The following is a 27,467-nucleotide window of genomic DNA, read 5'->3' on the forward strand; positions in this document are numbered from 1 at the left end:
TTGGGTAAATTTATCAGTCTAAACTTTCATTTCCTCACCTATAAACTGGATTTATGATTGCCTGGTAGGTTTCTACAGATTTAAATGGATTCATACATATATAATCATACACATGTGAACATTATAGTGTCTGGCATAGAGTAATCTTTTAAAATGTCATAGCTATAAGAATTACTTCCCACAGCATGTTAAAGGATTTACTGTGCTCTCTAAGCAAAATATGAACTTTAGAAGGGCTCAAGTGGTAGAGTTGCATTTCCCCATGTTGTTTTCTGAGCATCTTTGCCTAGCCCTTGGTTGGATAAATAATAAGGAAAAATGCAAAACAAGAATATGAAAGTTTGATAGCTAGTTGAGTAATAGCACTATTAAACCATGTGACTTTGAGAAGCCACTTGTCTTAACACAAAAGGTTGAAATGTCAAAGCTGATTCAGGCAAATCACAGCTATCATCCAACACCAAAGTATTATAATAATTCAAAAGCAGAAATCAAGCACAAATGTAGTATTTTTTCCCTGAGGGGCTTGTGTCCGTGATATAGAGCTTCAGAAAGTGTCCCTTTCTTCACAGGAGGATAAATTTTGGTTTTGGATTAACAGATAAGTTCCAAACAATGTATGGTTTGGGGACTCTATTCTTTCAGTCCCTTAATTTTACAGAAAGAAAAATTCTTATGTAATTACTTCCTATTCTCTAGCTAGTCATGTCCTCATAAGTCCTAAAATTATAGGTTTATCTACAATAACCAATCTAGAACACCAGTTGTATCTGGCTTAACTTTATAGGTAAGCCGTCCCTGGTAACTTTCTCCTAGGTATATACAAAAATATTAGTAGTAGTAGTGTCAAAGTATGATCAGTAGACCAGCAGCATCAATTTCACCTGGGAACTTTGTAGAAATACAGATTCTTGGGTCATCTGCCAGACCTACTGAGAAAGTCTTGAGGTGAGACCTAGCAATCTTGCAAAGTCCTCCAGGTGATTCTGATGCAGACTGAGGTTTGAAAAACAATCTATTCATAACTTTACAAGGAGGTCTGATGGAGGTGCTTCATTCCTTCCGGCATTCTTCCCTGTAGTGCCAGAGAAGTGAGTCACAAAGCTGCTGATAACTCTTTCCTTCCCAAACTGAACCTTTGGTACATGTAAATCTAGCTACTTCTATAAAGTTCTAACACTAATGTAAAGAAATCTGATAATGATTTACGCTTATTATCATGAAGATAATCTTGGAGAAGAAAAATTCTAACAATGCTGTGCTTCCCTAAAAATGCTTTAAAATTTATTTCTTTTGCGATTGACTTCAGGGTAACATTTTTTAAAAATAAATTTTATTTGTTTGTTTGTTTGTTTATTTATTTATGGCTGTGTTGGGTCTTCATTGCTGCTCATGGGCTGTCTCTAGTTGCAGCGAGCAGGGGCTACTCTTTGTTGCGATGCGTGGGCTTCTCATTGCAGTGGCTTGTCTTGTTTTGGAGCACGGGCTCTAGGTGTACGGGCTTCAGTAGTTGTGGCACGAGGGCTCAGTAGTTGTGGCTCACGGGTTCTAGAGCGCAGGCTCAGTAGTTGTGGCACACGGGCTTAGTTGCTCTGCAGCATGTGGGATCTTCCCGGACTAGGGCTCAAACCCATGTCCCCTGCATTGGCAGGCAGATTCTTAACCACTGCACCACCAGGGAAGCCCCCAGGGTAACTTTTGGACCATACAAAATGGGTCTTACTACTTGGCAGTCAAATTGTTTTTTTTAGCAAGTTTGGCCACCTATCACACCCACTAGATTTGACTCTTAATGATTGACCTTACAAAATTCTACTTTCATAGGTTGATCATCTGCTAACATTGGAAATGTTCTTAAGTTCTGAAGACAGTTTTTAAAATGGATTCCCAAAGGTGTTTTGAGCAAGAGCAGTATTTGTGGAATAAGTTTACTTAGAAATTGTGCTTTAAAAATATTAATTTAAATATTAATATTTAAATATGTAATATTACTTTACAGTCATAAATAATATAGCATAAAAAATAATATAGCATATGTTTGGTCACATCTCTGGTCTCTACCACAATGTAGAAATACTCTGAATCAAATGGCATTTTTATTATCTTCAAGACATAAAGACCATCATGACATTAGTATACCTATAACCAGGATTTAAGGAATCATTCTACCTTTATTCTCCTTGGTTTTTTTCTTTTTTTTCACAAATTTATTCAGTTTATTCAAAGAGGTTTACATAATTCCAACCACATTTCTACCTATTTCATTCACTGTATTTCTTTTATAAGAAAGCATTTGATTTTCTGATTGTTAATATAGGCATTCTATAGTAAAAGTGATAATACAAAGAAGAAAATAATTATTATTCAAATCCTAGAGATAACTTCTATTGATAGTTCAGCTTCTTTCTTTGCGATCTTTTTGGTTTTTTATTCTTTTTAAACTTCAAGTAATTTTCAGTATTTTGCTTCACATATTAAGTAAAATGATTCTAGTGTAGCTACTTTAACACATCTGTTCTCACAAATGCCAAAATATTTCACACCCACCTCATGATTAGATTCAAAGAAACAATGACTTTTTGCTCTACTCAGTGCTATCTTACTACCACTATAATTAACAAACTTAGATTTTTAGCTGGTATGCAGGAGCATTGTAAAATTTAAATTTTGGCTAACCATCAGCCTTTTTAAGTTTTCCTTGACCTGAATAAGAGTGATATCAGGGGCCATAATATTGGATTCTCTGCTGTGGAATCTTCTTGGATCTTTCTTTTCATCTTGAAATCAAGAAACTTACAGACCAGTAGTTTCTTTGAAGAGATACAATTTGATACAAAATGCATAGTATAGTGGTATGCTTAAATAATCATCAAGTAATTTAATGAAAATTTGACTCACAAACAGAAATTGCTTTTCATTTTTAGTGTTCTAACAATTTGCTAAGTTCTGTAGCTAGAATCATGTTTTGAATATTCTACATATGCTGAATATAAAATACATTAGAATATTTTCTTCTAAAAGTAAGCCTTTTCATTGACCAGTTTCTTCCTACCTTTTAGCCTTCAGTTTATAATGAAAGATTCTTAGTATCTATCTTAATATTCTATAAAATTACTAAGGCTTTAGGATAACATATCTGCCATCTTATAAAGTTGATAACTTTTACTACACTGTAAGTCTTACACAAATAAGATTAGTTGAAATGCAAATGCTTAAGTTTCCTTAGATTTGGTAGGTATTTATTTGCAAAACATGACCTTGTGAAACATTTTTTCTAAAAGTTGTTGTATTTTCATGTTATCACTGTAAGAACTATAATCCAACAAGTGTTTATTAAATACCAGCGATGTATGTGTCAGACATTACAAGACAGACAAAGCTCCTATAAGTATGCAGCTTACCTTTTAGAGGGAGGAGATAGAGAAAAGTAAACAAATAAGTTAAAAGATAATTATAGTTTAATGTTGCTAAAAAGGAAACAAGTGAACTGGTGAGGTCCTTAGACCCAGAAGGAGTTTACGCAGCTCCTGCTGTGGCTCCACTTTGGCACCCCACCAGTTGTACTCTGCCTGCAGTTGAGGAGTTTGTAGCTCCCGGAGTGTGTGCCCACATATGGTTAGTGGATTCCCCTTCAGGGTCTCGAGGATGTCAGATACCCTGCCCCAGCATCCCTGGACCCACCTCCATGGCCTATCCAGGTCCATGCTCTCAAGGGTAGACCATCTGAAGGGTAACCAACAGGTGGCTGTTCATGGCACACACACACGCAGCTTGGATGTGCAGGATGGGGTGTCCACAGGTGTGTATACATGCTAGGCTCCTTGAGGAGTGCAATGGAATCATGAGTGGGAAGAGAAGCAGAAAACTTAGAGAATGAGGCCTGGATCAAACTCATAGCATCAGATTATTTTCTTCTTAAAGTAAGTTTTTTTAATGGCCAGTTTCTTCTCACCATGTTCTAGTGCAGAACTCTTGAGAAGTATTTGACTTTCCAGATATTGGGGAGGTACATTTGTCAAAGGCATGTCATAGAACATAATTTATGTAACAGTTTAACTGAATATATAACGTCTACATATTTAGATAAGTGATATTGGGCCCCACAAATGTTAATGACATAACGCAGAAATATTATACTACCATTTGAAATCCATTTTAGATCAGATGGTCAGATAAAGTTTCTTTGAGGAGATACAATTTGACTGAAAGACCTGGAACATGAAATGGGTTATCTATGGAAGAAATCACAGAGATGAGTAAGTCCTAGGTAGAGTGACTTTGTAGTGCACATGTACAGAGTTCAAAATCAACAATAACCACAGACTTAGTCTATGTAAAGAATGTAAGGAGGTCCTCAAAGGAGGGAGTGGAATAAGGTAAGTGTAGAGAACTGTGGGAACGAGATCATGTCCTAGTATGCTATGGGAGAGAGTTTGCATTTTTTTCTAAGACCAAGGGGACACTCTTGGAGTGTTTTAATAAAAGGGATGACAGTTCTTAATTACATTTTTTAAAAGATCATTTACATCTCTCTCATGCATTTAGAATATTTATGAGGTAAGGATGGAAGCAAGAAATCAGGTTAAAAGACTGTTTCAGTGGTCTAGGGGAGAAATGATATTTACTTGGTCTTAAGTGGTGGGTTAGAGATAACAGAAAGTAGATGTGTTAAGATCTTTTGGAAGTAGATGCAGCATTTCCTGATGGATTGTCTATGGGAGACGAGGCAGAGAAAAGACTCAAGAATGACCTTATGATTTTTGGTTTGAGAAACTGGATAGATAGTAGTTAACACTGAAATGGGGAACACCGTGAGAACACATTTTTTGGAGATAGGAATAGAGTTCCATTATGAACCTGGTTAGTTTGAGATACTGTTATACATTCTAATAGAGATATCAAGTATATAATCGTATGTCCAAATCTAGAACTCAGGGGATCAATATGGACTCTGTTTCTTGAACATACCGTGCTCTTCCCATGTCTCAGAGTCTTTGTTCCAACTTTGCTTTCTGTCTGGAATATTGTTTCCTTGTCTCTGCCTGGTTTCAGACTCAGTTTAAATGCCAGTCTGTTTAAATGGCTACCTCCACTTTTATTCTTTACTCAGTATTGTTTGTGTTTTGTACCTTTTTTGTGTGTGTAATTTGCAAACATATTTTCACTTTTTCCTCTCCTCAAGCAGAGGGACTGGCTTCTGTCACCTTCTTTAGCCAGTGCCTAGCACAGTGACTGTCACTTAATAGACATTGGGTAAATCCTTGTGGAAGGAAGGAAGGAAGGTCTGAGCAGGATCATGGTTTGCTTAAAAGGAAAGACAAGGTGCTTGAGGTAGATGAGTGTGAAAGATGATGGACTGCTCTCTTCCCAAAGGTTTGAGGGACCTTGAGTAAGGAGAATGGTTAGTGTTCAGTAAGCACTTACTGTGTGTGAAGCACTGTGCTGAGCTCTTTATAAAAATCCCTTTCAGTGTTTAGAACTGCTCGATACGGTAGCTTCTGTTTTCATCTTCATCTTGAGATAAGGGGACAGAGGCTCAAAGAGGTGAGGTTGATGACATAGTACATAAATTATGGCACAGCCATAATTAAAGCCCAAGCACTTTTGACTCCACAGCCTCCTCTCTCAACCACCACATAGCACAGAGTGTTCATGCTGCAGTGCCATAGATCACTACGTTCCTTTAGCCTTTGGAGCTGTAGAGGAAGGTTCTGATAAATCCCATGGAATTGTCCTCAGTACCACTCAGCCACCTTTTGCCAGTGTCTGCTTCCAGAGATAACTCCACTGACCCCCAAAAATGACCCTGCCATGTGTTCCTTGAGGAGAGGATAAGTGGCACTCCTTGCATTTTTCTTGCTCATGAGGCTGCCACCCACTACACAGAGTGGAGAGAAGTCCCCAGGAGCAAGGGTAGATGCTAAGACTAGAAGGAAAAAGCTAGAAATTTCATCTCTTTTGCTCTCTAGGGATAAAGGTACTGTAAGATCTGTTTCTTTCTCCTGTTCTCACTGGATAATAAACTCCTAAAAACAGAATCTATACTTTGCTGTCATTTTAATGAACCCTTGTGCCTTTCACATTGTGTTTGTTAAACTCAATCCCATAAGCAAAAGGGATAGTTATCTATGACATAGTATTAATGGATGAATAATAAGGTATATCTTGTAGGAATTTGATAGACTAAGTTGAACCTGCATATTGTTCTAGCTGGTTATTTTTAGTCATTCAGTTTCCAGAACCTGGAAAGAGTCTGTATCAGCATTTTGTTTTTTGGTTTTTTTACTTATTCCAGCTGCACGTGTCTCCCTTTGGAGGGTGACTTTGGCTCTGAGAGTTTTAGTCAAGAAAAATGAGATATTCTAAAGTTCAGATGAATGCAAGTGAGTTGAAAAATATTAATGTGTACAGAAAGTTATACAGCCATTTTTCAATTAATAGTATACTAATAGAAACAGAAGTTTATAATGTAAGTAGGGAATTTGAGTAGGCATGAATTAAAAATAAGAATTAAAATTCTCTCTCAAAAGACAAAAGGATACCATACACATACAAAAACTATTTTATATAACTTGCAGATACAGTAATGAAATATTTTCTAAGGTCATAAATGGAAGTCTTTCCCAAATAACCATTTGGGAGCAAAGAACTTTTGAATTATTTAGTATTAATTTATAGAGCATTTAAACAAGTATTCAATTACTAAAAGCTACTCAAGTGGATTCCAGACAGGCAGACTACTTTGCATACTTGTCAATAAGGAGTTTTATTCTAAAGCAGCCCTGATAACTTTAATGACAAAGCTGATCAAATTCTGAATAACCTTTGGACTCTAAAAATAAGCTGTGGCTGAAATTTTGAGTGGAACAAATGTGCTAAGCAGGTAATGAAGCAGACTGACTGAAAACCTGTGTATAAAAGAAGAGATAGCAATCATTTCTCAGTATGAATAGTAGAAAAATTACAGATTCTGACAATCATTTTACGTTCTGTATTGTGACATTTTGTTAATTATTCCTTCTAAGGATTATACACTGGGCTTGTGGCTTCAAAATAAAAGCTCTGAAATGTCATGTTGTCAATATGTTCAGAAATTTATCTGCTTTAGGTGTTAAATTTTTGTAGTGAGATTTTTTTTAAGTCTGTGTTTTTGCCTTTTTAAAAAAATACATTATACTGGAGGATTACTCCCATCCATTTGACCATGGGATGGATAAAGCTTGTATTTTCACTATTTTTGGTAACTAAATTCTCAAGTTGGACCTATATTACATTGGCTCTTGCTTGCGAATAGATTGTATTATTGTATTAGTGAGTTGTCCTGTATTTGTTTAAGGCAGAAGTAATTACTAAAAAAATGTAAGGGCGCAGTGGTTGAGAGTCCGCCTGCCGATGCAGGGGACACGGGTTCGTGCCTTGGTCCGGCAAGATCCACATGCCGCGGAGCGGCTGGGCCCGTGGGCCATGGCCACTGGGCCTGCGCATCCTAAGCCTGTGCTCCGCAACGGGAGAGGCCACAACAGTGAGAGGCCCGCATATCGCAAAAAAAAAAAAAAAAAAGTAAAAGTGAAAATGTTGCATTAAAAGATATCTCTTATTCACTCTTATGGAAGAACTCCTTTTACTGAATTTTGAATATGGGAAAGATAGAGGGATAGATAAGATTGTTCTGTAGTATCGTTGGGAGTATTTTAGGTGGGCTTTTTTCCTGGAGAAGTGACTATTCTCTTAAATCATTCATTTAAATCATACTCCTAATCACTCTGAGTTATCTGCTTAATCTAATTTCAAATATGTTCCTATATCCCTGTAAAGCTCTTTAAAAGGATTACTGTAGGAAGAAATGTACAGCCATCCCAGAGCAATTTGGCAGGGATTAATTGGCATAATAAATAGTGACCATCTGCACCCTGTGGCAGTCCACCAAGAAGCACGATTAGTCCCCTGTAGCGCAGGCAGACTGTGGCTAGTTGTCTTCCATAGAACAAAGGAGAAGCTGCTTATTTGCTACTTTGTTCACTTCATTTAAAATAGCTACTTTCATGAAGCCAAAATTCTAAAATTCAGGTTTTAACATTTTAAAGCTGTCATTAGGTTTTATTTGTAGCTATTTTTATAGCTCATGCCTATTATTATACCTATTCATGTGCAAAAATGAAGGATTACAAAAGCCTAGTGTTTTCATGAAAGTGGAAACTATTATTATGACTTAATTTTTTCTTGTTTTTTATGATTTCTTTAAATTTTATAGAAAAATTGATAGAGTTACTGTGGGAAAACGGAATATTTGTCATATCTCATCTAGTAGGAGTAAGTGGTCTAGAGACTGAAGTTCTTATTTTAGGTTATAGATTATAAAAAAGTTTTACAAAATTGATTCATAATTCTGTCAGCTATACGGAGTCATTTTACTTAACTACAACTTTAAAGTTTTATTGTGACTTTATTTTTTGACCCCCAAATTGTGAATGTGCAAAACGTAAGGCTTTAAATTAGATTATAATCTAGTAAATTCAGTTCAGTGAAGAGCAATCAATAATTGAATTACATAGCAATCGTTTGCTGAAAGCGACGTATATAAAACATAAGTCAGAAATCTTCTTTCAGGACTAGAACTTGAAATAGAACGTATAACCCATTGTGTTTCAGTTAATTGAAACTGATAATTGCATGATAGTCAGTCTCTGGACTTGAACAAGTCATATGCATTGCTTTAAATATATTACTCTATTTGGGGAGGCAGCGTAAGTTGTTAGAAAGGACATAGCCAGCAAAGTCAGAAAGATGTAGGTTCAAACACTGTTTCTGCCATTTGCTGCCTGAGGAACCTAATCTCTCAGAACCTGAAAGCCCTGAGTGTCTTGATAGTCCCACCCCACCTACTAGTTCACTCTTTCACTGGAAAGACTCACATAGACTTACTAAAGTTATACTCAAGGCTAAGATTTATTGCAGCAAAGGATACATGTGAGAACAGCAGGAACAGCAAAGGAGAGGTCAAGTACAGGCTTTCTTGCCCTGTTTATGCAGGAATTGCATGGGCATGTCTTTCCACCTACAAACTGCAGAGATATGCTCAGGAAACTCTGAGTCTTGGAGTCCAGAATTCTGAGAGGGAGCTTATCACATACCTGCTACCTGACCAGCCATGGTGAGGACCTCAAAACAGGTACCACACGCACAGCATGACTCTTCAGGTTTATTTTAAACAAGCTAATAACATGTTCATCTTGACCTGCCACTTGAGGCATATGGACTAACATTACTCAGTAACATTTGAACATTCCAGAAGTTCTCAGTTTTGACTAAGGGTATGCTATCAAGGTAAGCAGGAACCAAGTGAAACTGATCTGTTGTGTTAACTCTTTCCTCACACGGAGTTAAATGAAAGTTAAAGGGGAATTGTCCCATGAGTTACTTTTCCTGTGTCTCTTCTATCCTAATTAACGTTCTGTTGGCTTCAGTATCTGCCCCATTGGAGTATCTGGGGTGCAGAAAATGATTCATTGAGGAGTAGAAAGAAAATATTACAACTCTGTTTATTTTTGATCACATCCTTTTAGTTTTTCTTCATCCAAGAATGTCTTTATTTTTCCATTATTCTTAAAAGATAGTCTTGTCACCTGTAGTGGCAATTGACAGTACTTTTCTTTCAACAATTGAAAAATATTGTGCTACCTCCTTCTGAACCCCATAGTGTCAGAGGAGAAATCTGTCTTTTGAATTGTTTCCCTATAGATAATATGTCATTTCTCTCTGGCTGCTTTCCAGACATTTTCTTTGTCCTTAATTTTGAGAAGTGTAATTATGATATGTCTAGTTTAACTGATTCCTTTGGGTTTATCCTATGTAAATTTCTCTCAGCTTCCTGAATTTTTAGGTTTGTGTCTTCCAAATCTGTGAAAAATTTGGAAAATTTTCAGGCATTATTTGTTTCAGTAGTCTTTCAGCATCTCCCTCTCCTCTCCCTCTCCTCTCCCTCTCTCCCTCCCTGGGTATAAGATTAAGTGAATACTAAATTGCTTGGTCCTTAAAGCTCTCCATGGTTTGGTCAGAAAGTTTATCTGTGGTTTTTCTACCCAACACTACCCCCTTTAAGAACTTTTTGCTTCTACCATATTGGTGTATTCACTCTACCTAGAAGATCTGCACTTTTTTTCTATGCATTTGCTGAAGTTATTTTCTCCTTTTAGTATATCAGAATTATAACCATAATCAAGGCTTATGTTAACTGTTACCTCTTTTTTTTTTAACTTTTACCCCTTTATGAAGCTTTTTTCCTGAGTTATCTAATGCAATATGGCTTCTTTTCTCTGACTTTTATCATCAGTTATATTAGTCATGTGACACTTTAAATAACATTTTGAATAGAATGTACTTTAAAAGTTTATCTCTAATTGATTCTTTGGAGATGAACTTTCCTAGAGAAGCAATGTTTGCAATGATGTTGGGATTCTTAAATTTATTGATCATGTATTTAACGTATGGGTCATAACCACCATTTCATAAGGGTCTAATAGAATATACCCTTATGTTTTGAGTCTGTCTTGAAATTCCAGGACTATATATTCTCCCTAGCGTTTCATCTCTTCCCCTCCAGTGTAGTTGTAATATTGAGTTCCATAGGAGTGATGGCTCCTGTGGCCTATGGCAGAGACTGCTGCCTGGTGTATGGGGAAAAAGTTTGGTGGGAATGAAATAGAAAAACAAACCCTCTAGTTTGAGGAGAGGCTGGGAAGAAGAAAGTTAGTGTTGGTGAAATGATGACAGTCATCCACCACAGATAAAACAAACATTGCGATCCCTGACCAACCCCTATCCTTCACTCCTGCACTGCAACACATACCTCCTGTGCCTTTTTTTTCTCACACTAAGCAGTTTCTACTTAACCTTTTCCTTTTCCTTTCAAGGACCCTAGGGAATAACATAGCTGTTTTCTTTTCACAAAGACTGTGTATGACTTCTGACCACCTAAAGCAAGAACTTTATAGTTTTCTTAGTTTAGTAACTTGTAGGAAATTAAGGAAAAGTTACTCTGAGAAATTTGGGAAACCTTTTTACCTCTTCTGTGAAGCCTTTTTTATGCATCTTTATATTGACCACATGCATCTCAGTGTTCCAGCTCTAGACTATTCATACTTCTGACTCTTTACTCTCCATATGCTTATATTAAAGCCCTTGAGAATAGGAACTGTGTTTAACTCATCTTTGAATTCACGTATCTTTGAATTTCTAGCACAATTCAGTGTATACATGGTAGGATGGATTTGGAGCCAGGCTTTGTGCTGTATCTCAGCTTCCATTGTTTCCCCAACACGCTATTTCACTGTTTTGGCTTTTAGTAAGTTGCATAGCTTGGTGTATACCAGACTGTTCTGTTATCTTCTTGTATATTATATTGTGCCTCAAAGTGAGTCCTGGAAAAATCTTTCCTAGTAGTAGTCTCTTTGACTATATAGAGCCCATTCATGTATATTATATGAACTAGACTAGACCTCTTTTTTTTTTTTTTTTTTTATGCGGTACGCGGACCTGTCACTGTTGTGGCCTCTCCCGTTGCGGAGCACAGGCTCCGTACGCGCAGGCTCAGCGGCCATGGCTCACGGGCCCAGCCGCTCCGCGGCATGTGGGATCTTCCCGGACCGGGGCATGAACCCGTGTCCCCTGCATCGGCAGGCGGACTCTCAAACCACTGCGCCACCAGGGAAGCCCTAAACTAGACCTCTTGACTGCTCTCTTCAGTCCTGCTTTCTTCCAAGAGAGTATAATTAACACTTTATTGTTATTGCCTTGGTAGTAGCAGGTGTATTCTAGTTTTCATTCTTCTGTTCCCCATTTCTTATTTGCATCCCTTTCAGAAAAGGAAAGGGAAAAAAAAAAAAAGATGAATCTCAAGTCAGTTAATTTTACTTACAATTCTGGTACTAGAATGGATGAAGTTAAAAGTTATAAGCTATCAAATCTATGGAATAAAGTTTCAAGTTTCTTTTATATCAATTTCTGTGAGTTAAATATGCTTTCTCTGATATTTATTGCGATATGTTTCTTTGTAAGAAGGGCTGACATGTAAAAATTCACTCTAACATAAGGAATTAATTAGGAAATTACCTGATAGCTTAGCTATGAATTTTAACCTTAACTGTTGGAGAAAAAATTTCCCTTTAATTCACTTTGTGGAGCATTTTAATCAATACTGCTTCTTTATGTTTCAGCATCTGCTTCTACTTTTGTCCATATTTACTAGTTTATTTCTGAAAGCCAAAGATTTTCTAAGAAATAAGAAACAAGGTTTGAGTTAGCAAATAGAATTGTCATGGTATTCTGCTTTAGAATATGGTGCTAAAATTGGATTAACTGTTAATGCAACTTCTAATCTCTGTTACTTTATTTAAATTTAATTCTTTTTACTTTGAAATATTTGTGTAAAACATGGACAATAAGCCTGGTTAGTTAAATTCATTTCTTAGAACTGGTTTTGAGTACAAATTATTCATATTTTCTTACAGAATTACCATTTTCCCTAAAAGTGTGTGATTTACAAGGATTGATCACATTCACAGATGAGAAATTTGGCCTCAAGATGTTATAAAATTACATCATTCCTAAGAAAATGGAATTAGAATATTTAATTTTGCAAATTTCAAAAATTTCCTTTTAGGGGGTCTTCCCTGGTGGCGCAGTGGTTGAGAGTCCTCCTGCCGATGTAGGGGACAAGTGTTCGTGCCCTGGTCCAGGAAGATCCCACATGCCGCGGAGCGGCTAGGCGTGTGAGCCATGGCCTTTGAGCCTGCACGTCCGGAGCCTGTGCTCCACAACAGGAGAGGCCACAACAGTAAGAGGCCCCCATACCACAAAAAAAAAAAAAAATTTCTTTCTAGGTAATTTTTAAGTGTCCTGAGTATTTAAATAATTCAGTGTTTAAAAAAGTATTATCCTTGGGAGATTTTTTTAGATATCAATAGTTTTTTAGCAATATTTGTCATTGTAATTATTATGTCTCTTTGATAAGACTTAAATCATCTATTTAGAAATACAGAGATATCAGGTGCATTCCAATGGCTTTTGAAAAAACAAAAAAGAAAGTCATTTTGTGCTAGTTGTACTGAGCTTAAAGAATATGGAGTCTATGGATATTACTGCCAGAGCCCATTGGAGTATTTGCTTCTTCCAAGTGATGAAGCACCTCCTCTCTTAGTGATGAGGGTGAATTCCAGATGCACATTATGTCATAAATCTCCTAACTAGAGATAGTGGAAGCATAGGTATATACTCCAAAATATTACATAAAAGTTTCAGGATGATGTCAGTAAAAACAACACTCAAAATAAATATTAAGATAAAACCCCCAAATGTTAATAATCTGTCAACTATATTGAATATTTGTTTAGCTTACCTAAGTCATCTAGTTATTGCTTAGCTTGCCCGTTAACTTAGAATTGCCCATTTCTTTTTGTCTTTGTTAAAGTAGGTATAACTGATATTACCTTTGAAAGTTAAACAAATTTCTTGTTACATTTAGTGAGTAGACTCTGCAAACAAATATATATATGTGGAAGACTTGGAGTAAAGATAGAAAGAGGTAATGTCAGACAGATTTGTACTCTGTTAAAGAGTATTTGGTAAGGACAAGAGGGTCAGGAAGGTCTAGAGGAGAGGCATCCTTTGGGATTCTAAGTCTTTGGGAAGATCAGGATACACATACGATAAAGTGTTACAGCAGATGCTGCCAGTGCAGTGCCCATATTGTTTGAACCTTTCACTGCAGGATTTTTTCATTTAGTTGCCTTCTGTCCAAGGGTATGAAAACTGGGGAGTTCATGAAATATTAAAATCCCAACAAGTAGTGCTGGGAAACCTGGACAGTTACATGTAAAACAATGAAATTAGAACATTCCCTCACATCACATACAAAAATAAAGACCTAAATGTAAAACATGACACCATAGAACTCCTAGAAGAGAACATAGGTTGAACAGTCTGACATAAATTGTAGCAATATTTTCTTAGATCATTCTCTAAAGGCAAAAGAAATTAAAGCAAAACTAAACAAATGGGACCTAATCAAACTGAAAAGCTTTTGCTCAACAAAGGAAACCATCAGCAAATCCAAAAGACAACCCATGGAATGGGAGACAATATTTGAAAATGATGCAACCCACAAAGGATTAATATCCAAAATTTACAGACAGCTCATACAACTCAGTATCAAAAAAACAACCCAATCAAAAAATGGGCAGAAAACCTAAACAGACATTTTTACTCCAAAGAAGACATACAGATGGCTGACAGGCACATGAAAAGATGCTCCACTTCTCTAATTATTAGCAAAATGCAAATCAAAACAACAGTGAGGTAGCACCTCACACCAGTCAGAATGGCTGTTGTTAAAAAGTCTACAAATAATAAATGTTGGGGAGGATGTGAAAAAAAGGGAATCTTTGTACATTGTTGGTGCAGCCACTATGGAAAACAGCATGGAGGTTCCTTAAAAGAGCTACCATATGATCCAGCAATTCCACGCCTGGTCGTATATCCTGAAAAAATAATAAGTCTAATTCAAAAAGGTACATGTGCCCCAGTGTTGATAACAGCACTGTTTATAATAGCCAAGACATGGGAACAACCCAAGTGCCCATCAACAGATGACTGGCTTAAGAAGAAGTGGTATATACTACACAATGGAATATTTCTCAGCCATAAAAAGAATGAAATATTGCCATTTGCTACAGTGTTGGTGGTCGTAGAATATTATGCTTAGTGAAACAACTCAGAGAAAGGCATACTATAGATATTACTTATATGTGGAATCTAAAATAATACTCAAATGAATGTATACACAAAACAGAAACTGACTCACAGACATAGAAAACAGACTTATGGTTACCAAAGGGGAAAGGAAGGGAGCGGGGGAGGGACAAATTAGGAGCACGGGGTTAACAGATACAAACTACTATACATAAAATAGATAAGCATCAAGGATTTACTGTATAGCACAGGGAACTATACCCAGTACCTTGTTATAACCTATAAAGCAATATAATCCGCACTGTGCAGTACAGCTGAAACTAACACACTGTAGTCAACTATACTTCGATAAAAAAAAATCCAGTATTAGACTCATTTACCTGTATAGTTTAGCAAAATTTTTGCCCTCCTGTGTCAGAGAGGAATTTTGATATAAATATTTGATGCTACAAAAATGCAAATAACTAATAAAGATAAGTAATCTATAGAAAAAATTACTTCTATACTTTTATTTCTTACATTCTAGTCTCTCATATCTACTTGTAATGCAGTAATTTACTGATTTTTTTAATGTACCACTAAAGCACTGACATATCATTAGAGTAATAATTATGCAGTTCCTGCTTACTATTAGTCTTAAAGCTCTTTATGTTAAACTACATTCATGAAGATTACCCATGTTTTTTTAGTTTTTCATCATTAAGAAGAAATACTTGTAAATTTTGAGAAACTCCTAGTTGTTTATTTACTGGGTTATTATGGTTGTATGGTTATGTGAACTTTATGTTTGACCTGAAATTTTGACAACAGTCTTAATTACTTAAGGTCTGTTATTTAAGTTGTAAAAAAATAAGGATATCAAGTATTAACATTAGCTCTACAGTACCTGCATCTTCTACTTATCATATCACTGACAAGATTCATCACAAAGTCATCTTTCAACAAAGTTGCCCATAAAAATACAGAAAACAAACATTTCAATTTTAAAAACCTCCCTTAGAAAACTGGGATGTATTGAAAAGTTCAGTAAAAACTCTTTTAAATCAGTTGGGAATGTTTATGTCCTGCCACATTTTTCTTCTTGAAAATACAGTTTCCCTACTAATAATTTTCAAATGAATTGTTACGTTTTAGAAATAGAAAAAAAAAACTTTTCCCTATATCATACTTGATGATTCAACGAATATACAGTGCTAAGATATTAGTAAAATAATCTTAGTAATGAAGGAAAAGTTTGAAGATTGTAATATTGTTTCCTTTATTTGTGAACATAAAAGCAAAAAGGTAATGTGAGATGTACATACATTTCAGAAAACTAAGTAGATCACAATATTTGTTCATTATAATTTAACTATCATGTGCTCTCAGATATAGTTAATGACCACTACATATATTTCAGAAATGTCTAGAAGTCACTTCACACGAAAAAATGATGGAAGAAAAGCTAGACATTTAACGTCGGAAAACCTTGCCTTCAGGAGGATGTGCTTTTCATCTTCAAACGTATAATTCCCTGTTAGGTAGTAGAGAGAGGAGGTGCATCCTTTGTGTTGCTAGTACTAGAACCAACTGATTAAAAGTTAAATATAATAAAATCCTTGTAAGAATTAGAATAATTCAAAATTAAATTGGCTTCGTTAATGAAATAGGGTGTTTTCATTACTGGGTGTTTTAGTGATTTCTTCATTGCTTAAAGTCATGATTCTCATCTGCTGTGAGTAGCAGTGTTTGAGAAAGATTTGTTGAAGGAGTGGATAACTAAACTGATGAATGGATGGATGGCCTATCACTGTTGGGGCAGAAGGTTGGAGTAGATCACCTCTGAAATCTAGATTGGCGTCCTTGCCAATCTGTATTTCTTTGGTGTTTTTATTCCAGTAGAGTCGGAGAAGTATATTCAATAGCAGGAATGGGCTATCCTCAAGAGAGGAGCAGTATTCCTAGCATACTAGACAAGTATTCAAAGACTTAAAGGATATCCAAGATGGTGGTAAGATTTTATAGGTACTAGTGGTAGAAGCACAAGCCTGGGAATCAAGAAACCTTCATTGCTTTAACAAATTAAAACAAAAACTTTTGAATTTTTATTAATACCAGCTAATTAAATATTTCTCATTGTTTAGGTTACTTTACTTTTAGAATTGCTGGTTGTTCCTTGTCTTTATTAAAGTTGGTAAAACTGGCGTTACCTTTGAAGTTTAAACAAATTTCTCCTTATATTCAGTGGGTAGTTTGGACTCGGCAGCATTTGCTAACACGAGTATGGAGGCCAAAGATTTTCAGGAAGAGAATACAAATAAACTTGACACATCCTAAAACCTTGACTAAGAAATGTTGCCATGACAACCATGTTTTAAAATTGTACTTAAAGCTATCCATGGAAATAAATGATGATCTACACTCCCAATATAGGCTTCTAAATTGGGACTTGGATGACAACTTATAATGTAGTTAGAAAATAGGTTGAAGTTCTGGGAGGTGAGCAAACTGGAATCAATGTTATTGCCATAGAGATGGTCGGCAGGAGGTGTGTAACAATTATGCAAGGTGCACTTTAGGCAGAATTCCCATATCTCCTAGCTGAGTTGCCTCAAGCCCATATGTTCTTTGTTCAAGATGATTCAATTCTCAAAGCTGCTTCATTGACCTTACTGGTCTATAACTCAAATGAAAAACCTTTTTGCAATCGATTATGTTAAATATAACAGTTAAAAGTCTCAATGAGACTTTATATATGTGAAAATTTTTATCTCTAGGGTAGTTCTACAGTTTGGCGTGAATTGGCTCTCTGGTAACGTAATACTCATTTATCATATATTGTAGGTAAATATCTAAGATTTTAAATATTAATGGCACTTATTCAGGTTTTAGATAGTATGTTCTATATTTGACCCTTCTTTTTAATTACCTGACATAATATACTTATATGTATTATTTAGGCTCTGAAAATTATTATACTACTGAGTTTCATTTTAAATGTAATATTCTTTACCACACTGAAGAGACCAGTGAAAGGCAAGGAAGAATGTGTTGGAATAGTGGGCCAAAAGACAAAACATCAAGGTTCTTATCTCAACTCTGAAACTTAATACCTGTGTGATCACAGTCAGGATTTTATCTTCTCAAGGCCTTGGTTTTCAATGTGAAGTGGAGATAATGCATTTCCTGCCAATCTAATGGGGGTTCTTCTGAGATTTAGCAAGCAAGTGTATGTGGGAACATGTTAAAAATGTGTCCCCAGCTTTTCTTTACAAAAGTTTGGATTTCAGACAAGTGATAATACTTACTTTCCTTTGCCTGTACTATGGTGGGCTGACTTTAAATCTGCTCTTAAGCAGTTTTAGAAAATATTCTGATCAGTTGATGAAACCAAGAAATTCCTTTTTTTTTTGCCGCACTGCTCGGCTTGTGGGATCTTAGTCCATCAAGGGCTTGAACCCGGGCCCTCGGCAGTGAACACGCCAAGTCCTAGCTACTGGACCACCAGGGAATTCCCCAGAAATTCATAGTTTTAAAAAATGTATTCAGGTCTTAGAGTTGTCTTCCGTTCCCCCCTTTAAAAATGAGTTGTCCAGTTTAGCCCAAATAATTTGATGTTTCAAAATGTTATTTTTTTCATTTTCAGAGATAACTAATAAATGGGGGAAGTATATGTTTCTTTCACCATAGTAATGATGTGTTAATATTCATGAATTAAGGAGTAGAGTCCTAATGTCAAGAACATTTGAAGAGTCTAAATCAAGTTTTTTGTAGCTTCAACATCAGACAAATTTAATCATTAGTTTTGAACATAGGTTTGGGGATATTCCTATATGGTCACAAATCACTAGCAAGCAGATGAAACAGTAAAACTGTCAACTCTATTCATTATGGTTTTAATGCATATGTTTATGTCTGTTTTACTTCTGTTGACTTACACTTTAGTACAACTTTTATTTTCGTTCAGTTAATCTGTGAAACCAGGGAAGATGCTACCACTCCTGTTTCTTGGAGGCAGTCTGCCTCGATTCTTTCTGTTCCTTCTCCAGATTCAAGAAGGTTGTACAAATCTCCTTGCTCCTCTATAGAAAAAAGAGTAAAGATAAAGCCAAGAATATGTGGTATAATCTCTGTAGGAGATACCAGGTCTGGGACAGTTGTTAAGGAGTGAGGTGCAGCTCTTTCTGGCAACCCTTCTGAGTGTGACTTTGCTTTGGAGTAACGGGGAAAAGAAGAGAGGTCAATAAAGATGGTGGGGAAGACAAGGATCCAGGCTCCTTGGGCAACTCTCCATTCTCCAAACTCCATGTTACTTAATGTCCCTATTCCCTAACCTTACCTTTGAATTATCTTCTGATGTAGTCTCTGCTTGTTTGCTTTTTGTTCCCTTGACATAAATTTATCTAAGAGTTGGACCTCCTTTTGTTACCATATCCATCATTATTTAAATTGTCATTATTTAAATTGCAAGAGTTAGGGGTCCTTTCAATATCTCATCCTGTCACCAACTGTAAACAAGCATAAAAGATCTGAGAGACATCCCAGACACAGGCTCTTCAAGGCACTTTTTTTTTAATTGAAATATAGTTGATTTACAGTGTTAGTTTCTTGTATACAGCAAAGTTATTCAGTATATATATATGTGTGTGTGTGTGTATATATATAAACTTTTACAGATTCTTTTCCATTATAGTTTTTTTTTTTTTACAAGATACTGAATATGGTTCCCTGTGCCACACACTGGGAACTTTTTGTTTATCTATTTTATTATTTTATTTATTTATTTATTTTTGGCTGCGGTGGGTCTTTGTTGCTCTGTGCAGGCTTTCTCTAGTTGCGGCTATCGGGGGCTACTATTCCTTGCGGTGCACAGGCTTCTCGTTGCAGAGCACAGGCTCTAGGTGTCTGGGCTTCGGGAGTTGTGGCGCGTGGGCTCTGGAGCGCAGGCTCAGTGGTTGTGGCACATGGGCTTAGTTGCTCCACAGCATGTGGGGTTTTCCCGGAACAGGGCTCGAACCCATGTCCCCTGCATTGGCAAGTGGATTCTTAACCACTGGCCCACCAGGGAAGCCCCATCTATTTTATATATAGTAATTTGTGTCTGCTAATTCCAAACTCCTAATTTATCCTTCCCCACCCCCTTTCCCCTGTGGTAACCATTAGTTTGTTCTCTGTCTGTGAGTCTCTTTCTGTTTTTGTAAAGTTCGTTTGTATCGTTCTTTTTAGATTCCATATATAAGTGATATCATATGATATTTGTCTTGCCCTGTCTGACTTACTTCACTTAGTATGATAATCTCTAGGTTTATCCATGTTGCTGCAAAAGGCATTATTTCATTCCTTTTATGGCTGAGTAATATTCCATTGTATATATATATACCACATCTTTATCCATTCATCTGTCCATGGGCATTTAGTTTGGCTCCATGTCTTGGATATTGTAAATAGAAGGCACTTAATTCTTTTTTTTTTTTTAACATCTTTATTGGAGTATAATTGCTTTGCAATGGTGTGTTAGTTTCTGCTTTATAACAAAGTGAATCAGTTATACATATACATATGTTCCCATATCTCTTCCCTCTTGCATCTCCCTCCCTCCCATCCTCCCTATCCCACCCCTCTAGGTGGTCAAAAACCACCTAGCTGATATCCCTGTGCTATGCGGCTACTTCCCACTAGCTATCTATTTTACGTTTGGTAGTGTATATATGTCCATGCCACTCTCTCATTTCATCCCAGCTTACCCTTCCCCCTTCCCATATCCTCAAGTCCATGCTCTAGTAGGTCTGTGTCTTTATTCCCGTCTTGCCCCTAGGTTCTTCATGACCTGTTTTTTCTTTTTTTCGTAGATTCCATATATATGTGTTAGCATACGGTATTTGTTTTTCTCTTTCTGACTTACTTCGCTCTGTATGACAGACTCTAGGTCCATCCACCTCACTACAAATAATTCAATTTCGTTTCTTTTTATGGCTGAGTAATATTCCATTGTATATATGTGCCACATCATCTTTATCCATTCATCCGATGATGGACACTTAGGTTGTTTCCATCTCCAGGCTATTGTAAATAGAGCTGCAATGAACATTTTGGTACATGACTCTTTTTGAATTATGGTTTTCTCAGGGCATATGCCCAGTAGTGGGATTGCTGGGTTGTATGGTAGTTCTATTTTTAGTTTTTTAAGGAACCTCCATACTGTTCTCCATAGTGGCTGTATCAATTTACATTCCCACCAACATTGCAAGAGTGTTCCCCTTTCTCCACACCCTCTCCAGCATTTATTGTTTGTAGATTTTTTTGATGATGGCCATTCTGACTGGTTTGAGGTGATAACTCATTGTAGTTTTGATTTGCATTTCTCTAATGATCAATGATGTTGAGCATTCTTTCATGTGTTTGTTGGCAATCTGTATATCTTCTTTGGAGAAATGTCTATTTAGGTCTTCTGCCCATTTTTGGATTGGGTTGTTTGTTTTTTTGTTATTGAGCTGCATGAGCTGCTTGTAAATTTTGGAGATTAATCCTTTGTCAGTTGCTTCATTTGCAAATATTTTCTCCCATTCTGAGGGTTGTCTTTTGGTCTTGTTTATGGTTTCCTTTGCTGTGCAAAAGCTTTGAAGTTTCATTAGGTCCCATTTGTTTATTTTTTTTTTATTTCCATTTCTCTAGGAGGTGGGTCAAAAAGGATCTTGCTGTGATTTATGTCATAGAGTGTTCTGCCTATGTTTTCCTCTAAGAGTTTGATAGTGTCTGGCCTTACATTTAGGTCTTTACTCCATTTTGAGTTTATTTTTGTGTATGGTGTTAGGGAGTGTTCTAATTTCATACTTTTACATGTAGCTGTCCAGTTTTCCCAGCACCACTTATTGAAGAGGCTGTCTTTTCTCCACTATATATTCTTGCCTCCTTTATCAAAGATAAGGTGACCATATGTGCGTGGGTTTATCTGTGGTCTTTCTATCCTGTTCCAGTGATCTATATTTCTGTTTTTGGCACTTCATTCTAATGGTATGAAGTGGCATCTTATTTTGGTTTGTATTTGTGTGTCACTGACTAGTGATGTTAAACATCTCTTAATGTACTTATTGTCTATTTGTCCATCCTCTTTTGTTAAGTACTCTACCCAATTTCCTAAAATTGGGTTGTTTGTTACCTTGTTTTTGAGGTACGCGTTCTCTATGTGTTTTACATACTAACTATTTGTCAAATATACGTATTGCAAAAATGTTCTCCCAGATTGTAGTTGGACTTTCATTTTTTCAAAGAGCCTTTGGAGGAACAAGTGTTTTTAATTTTGATGAATTCCAGTTGTTTCTCTTATGTGCTTTTTGTGTCCTGTCTAAGAAATCTTTCTTTACGTACTTGGTAATGAAGATATTCTGCTAATTTTTTTTTCAGGACCTTTATAGTTCTGGCTTTTTATTTAGGTTGAAAGACTTGTCATGGAGAAAGAAGACTTCCTCTACCCTTCTAGGTTCTTCTGGCTGGTCTAATAATTAAATTGACATGAGACGTATTAACAAGAGAATATCGGATCTAATTTTGTACATACAGGAACACCACACGCATGAGAAGTTGAATTAGAAATGTAAAATGAGGTATATATGCCATCCTGAGCTAAGGGATGGGATGGGGCATGGACTTCAGAGAGAAGGAGGGTAATTCACAAATAGGAAGAGCAGATGTTTAGTAATTGGATTTGCCCTGTCATACAGATAGGTCATAAAAACTTATTTCTGGTAATAGCTCTTATTATGGGTAAGGCCCCCAATTTAAATCCTTTAAGGGAGAAGTAAAGCTTTGCCTTGAGGCCACAGGGTCTTATTTGCCTTTAGCTCAAAATAATCCACATGCTAAAGTAGCACATCTTGGGGAGGCTATTCTGAACCCCTAAAGATTATACATGTAAACTGTTTTTAAAAATCATTGCTGTTCCCCTTGTTGAACAATCAGAGTGTGGTGGTTGAGTGTTTGTCACATGGTGTTTCAGAAGGTAAAGTACTTCAGCTGGCTGTCCAGGACATTTTTAAGCCATAGTTAGGGTGGATTCTTACTTCAAGGTGTTTGATTACTTGTTACAATTCATTCTATAGCTCATAATTCTATTTCAGTCTGTGTAATGGGGAAAGACTATACTTTAACATTAAATTTTTTAAAAATCAAGAATAAAATATATCATTCCGGGATTTTCTTTTCTTCTTTCTCTCTTTGCTCCATCCCCTAATTTTCCTTCTCTCCTTTCTCCCCCCATCCCACTTCATTCATTTTTCCTTCTTTTTTTTTTTAAATCTAATATGTCTTTCTAACATTACAGTACTGTGTGCTCTCATAGCTGAGACTTTTTATTTTTTTTTATTTTTATTTTTTTTGCGGTACACGGGCCTCTCACTGTTGTGGCCTCTCCCGTTGTGGAGCACAGGCTCTGGACGCGCAGGCTCAGCAGCCGTGGCTCACGGGCCCAGCCGTTCCACGGCTTGTGGGATCTTCCCGGACCGGGTCACGAACCCGTGTCCCCTGCATTGGCAGGCGAACTCTCAACCACTGTGCCACCAGGGAAGCCCTGTGACTTTTTAGATGATAAAATATTCCCTAAGTACTGATTAGCTCTTGAGATCACATAATGGGATGTTCTTTTATAATGGCATGTTTGCATCACTGATCTTGTGTACCTTGTGATACTGTAATTGATGTTTGTTGTTTTATTATACTACAGGAAATTACTTGGGAAAGATGTGGGACTATATGCAGTGTAATAGACAGCTGTAATTCATGACCAGTTGTGGAAAAATTAGCTCTTAGTAATGTAGTTTGGGTATAAAATAATTCTCTATGATCAAGTGAAGATTGGAAATTTTACATTGCAAAATGAGATTCCCTCATGTACTTATGACACAACACTTTTGAAATGACAAATAATAGCATAGCCTAAGCTTTATGGTGGGAGGAGAGTGCATGCTGTGTTCTAGTTACAGGCATACTATCATTTTGAAGACTGAGAATTCTGATAGAAGTTTGCTATAATGTACAGCTTAAAGTTCTATTGTGTGTTAACATTTCTTAAATCTGTTTTATAACCTCTTGAGGTTACAACTTCTTAGTGTGCTGATTATTCAACGGTCTGAATGCAATATCTCTTAGGTCTGTTTGCCACTGCCTCAAATGCATCTTACAGGAACTACATTCTTTTTTTTCTTTTTTTTCGGTACGCGGGCCTCTCACTGTTGTGGCCTCTCCCGTTGCGGAGCACGGGCGCCAGACGTGCAGGCTCAGCGGCCATGGCTCACGGGCCTAGCCACTCTGCTGCATGTGGGATCTTCCCAGACCGGGGCACGAACCCATGTCCCCTGCATTGGCAGGAGGACTCTCAACCACTGCACCACCAGGGAAGCCCAGGAACTGCATTCTTGCTTGGGCTAAAAAACTGTTCTTTTTCTTTGCCACAGGATAAGAAATGGGTTCTCAATCATGAAGATGTCACATTGGGAGAATTACTGGGCAAGGTATGTAATCCACTGAGCTAAAAAACCAAATCTTGATAGTGATTGTGAACTCTACAGATTCATTTTCTTCAAAGCCTTTCTTATATTCCAGCACACAGCAAGGCACATTCCCCCATGAACCTAGAAGAACACAGTGCCATATCTGTTCCAAATACTGTGATGTTCACTGAAATAGAAGTGTGAAAATCTTTGAAAAGTTTAAGAATTATCTTGACTTTTAAGAATATTATTTTGTATATTTTCCTCTGAAAGAACTAAAAGCCACAAAAATTTTATTACAGTGTAGTAAAGCCAAAACTAGTGAACTGAGATTTGAAAAGAAACTGTGATGTAATAAAAGTTTAAATACTTAATAGTCTTATTCTGTTTGTTTCTGGTTATACATGATAGTTCAGAGAAAATGCAGTACTGCTCTTTGGGATTTCAGAATTGTATATAGAATCACGGTATGTGACAACACGGGACATGTTATTTCAATCTGAAAATTATATTGACAAGGCACATGTTTCAATATATCCATTTTGTAGCTAGCTCTGTTAGTGGTCAGAGGAGGCAGCTATATATGATGAAAGTCTCTTTCTTCCAATGTGGTTGGGAGTTTCTTCCAACTCATTGGCCTTATGAAAGTATATTATAACTAATAATGATGGCAGACATTTAATAATCAAATGGACTATTTGAAAATTTGTTATTTGTTTATAACTGAGTTCCAATAGATAAATATTAACTTCTTTGTCGATGACTTAATTAGTGATGTTTGAATTGAGTTGAGGTTCATAATGCAATATAAAAAATAGTATAAAATCCAGATAGCTAGGGAAAACTATCACTCATACATTTCTGAGTGATCAGTACTAGAATTTAAGGCTCAGCGTTTCAAGTAAAGAAAGAAATGATTATTCATTACTTTTTTGATTTAAATGTAAACTTGATGAATTGACAAATTTCCCCTATGTTTTAGTCCTGATATGTGTTGAGAAAGTAAATCCCTGTTGAAACAATCTACTTTGCAGGATTCTTGTTATTTTAAAATATCTTCTCCAAATAGAAGCATTAAATTACTATTGGAAAACAGTTTCTATTGACTGCTAATGCTTATTTAGTAAGTAAATTCTAAAGAATTTCAAGCTACAACAGAAGCTGGTGTGTTTATTTCCTCTGTGATATGGCCATAATTCTTTAGGAAATATTTCTCCTTTTTCATTACTTTAGGTAACTCAGTAGCAGTGATTGGGCTAAAAACTATTACAAAGAAAGTAATTAATTTCCATGAAAATACAATTAAATAATAAGCTATAAATTTATTTATTTATTTTGCGGTACACGGGCCTCTCACTGTCGTGGCCTCTCCCGTTGCGGAGCACAGGCTCCGGACGCGCAGGCTCAGCGGCCATGGCTCACGGGCCCCGCCGCTCCGCGGCACGTGGGATCTTCCTGGACCGGGGCACGAACCCGTGTCCCCTGCATTGGCAGGTGGACTCTCAACCACTGCGCCATCAGGGAAGCCCTAAAATTAAACCAGTTACTGAAAATAGTGTGTTGAGAAGAGCAGATTTTTCAGTTCTAAGGAAAAAATACTTTCAGTTAAAGAGAAATGTTTCAATTATCTTTGTTTAATATGTGATACATGGTATTTCACATATTAGGAGGAATTTTAGCCGTTGGGTCCTCAGTAAGGTTATTTCAAAGAATAATTGTTTTCAATGACAAGGCAGTAGCATGATATCAGCTTTAATAAATTTTATCATTTTTAGTAAAATACTTCAACTTTAGAGACACTATATAGCTTAATTTCAGCAAATATATTTGAGTTGAAAATGTCATTTAATATTTTCATTACCTATTCTGAATATTTATAGTATACTGTATGAAAATGCATGAGAAAAATAATTAGCCATGGTTCTTATACTTATGTACTTTGGAATTTAGTAGTAGTATAAGGTTGAGATGGGAGCTCTTTTTTTGAGCACTGTATTTCTATAGACTGTACTTGATATATAATTGGTATTCAAAAATATTCATTCCTGGGCTTCCCTGGTGGCGCAATGGTTGAGAGTCCGCCTGCCGATGCAGGGGACATGGGTTCGTGCCCCAGTCCGGGAGGATCCCACATGCCGCGGAGTGGCTGGGCCCGTGAGCCATGGCCGCTGAGCCTACGCGTCCGGAACCTGTGCTCCGCAACGGGAGAGGCCCCAACAGTGAGACGCCTGCGTACCGCAAAAAAAAAAAAAAGGAAAAAGAAAAATATTCATTCCTCAAATATTTACTGAATGCCTTCTCTGTACCAGGTACTCTTCTAGGTTCCTGGGATACATCCGTGAACCAAGTAGACAAATATCCTTGCCCTTAATGAAGCTCATATTCTATCTAGCAGGGAAAGACAGAAAAACAATAAACTTAATAAATAAGTAAACTTCATAATGTTAAAGGGTGCTAAAATCCTGTGAAAATATAAGGAATTTAGGAGTGCTGTTGATTGGACTTGCAATTTTTAATGGGCGAATCCAGGTAAGCCTTATTAAGATTGTTTCTTTCCAATGAAAACCTGGGGAGGAGCAATTTAGCCATGTGGTTTTAGGCAGAGGGAGTACCAACGCAAATTACATTTGATGAGCAGGAGAGACAGTTTGCCTGTAACCCAGTAAGCAAGGAAGAATAGGACAGGGCAGCAAGTCAGTGAGGTGATGAGAGTATAGATCCTGTAGAGCCATGTAGATCACCGTAATTATCAATACTTTGGCTTTAAATGTGTGTGGAAAGGTAAGCTAGAGGATGATTTTGAGTAGAGGAGTGGCATGATCTTACTTTCTACAGAGTCCACTCTGGCTACTATGTTGAGAATAGGCTGAGTTGGAAGGTTAGGAAGCTATTGTACTTACCTAACTAAAGTTAATGGTTGCTGGATCAGAGGGGATGGCAGTGGAAGTGGTGAGAAGTGGTGAGTTTGGATTTGTTTTTAAGGTTGAACTACCTAAATATCCTGATGCTCTATGCAGGGCATGGGACAAAGAGGGCAGTTGGCATAGGTGTAGCAGGTTTGGGGGGAACGAGATTAGGAGTTTGGGATGTAAATACTAAGGTTTGTCCGTTAGACTTCTAAGTGGAGATGTTGGGAAAATGGTTGGGTATTAAGTCTGGAGTTTGGAAAAGAGGTGTGGATCAAAAGTACAAATTTGGTAGTTGTCACTTATTTGCTGGTTTATTTAGATGAGTTCAGCAATGGAGTGAGTCTAGATAGAG

At 36.7% G+C, this 27,467-nt stretch overlaps 1 protein-coding gene across 3 annotated transcripts in view; it reads left to right on the plus strand.

Moving 5' to 3' along the window:
* Positions 1 to 27,467, plus strand: part of FER (FER tyrosine kinase) — a 477,172-nt gene that overhangs the window by 300,127 nt on the left and 149,578 nt on the right. For all 3 annotated transcript variants that reach the window (XM_065874932.1, XM_065874931.1, XM_065874933.1), the window contains one exon: positions 24,171 to 24,227. In XM_065874932.1, coding sequence (XP_065731004.1) covers positions 24,171 to 24,227 — 57 coding nt within the window. The remainder of the gene's footprint in view (positions 1 to 24,170; positions 24,228 to 27,467) is intronic.

Source organism: Phocoena phocoena, chromosome 3, assembly GCF_963924675.1.
Source record: "Phocoena phocoena chromosome 3, mPhoPho1.1, whole genome shotgun sequence".
Taxonomy (NCBI): domain Eukaryota; kingdom Metazoa; phylum Chordata; class Mammalia; order Artiodactyla; family Phocoenidae; genus Phocoena; species Phocoena phocoena.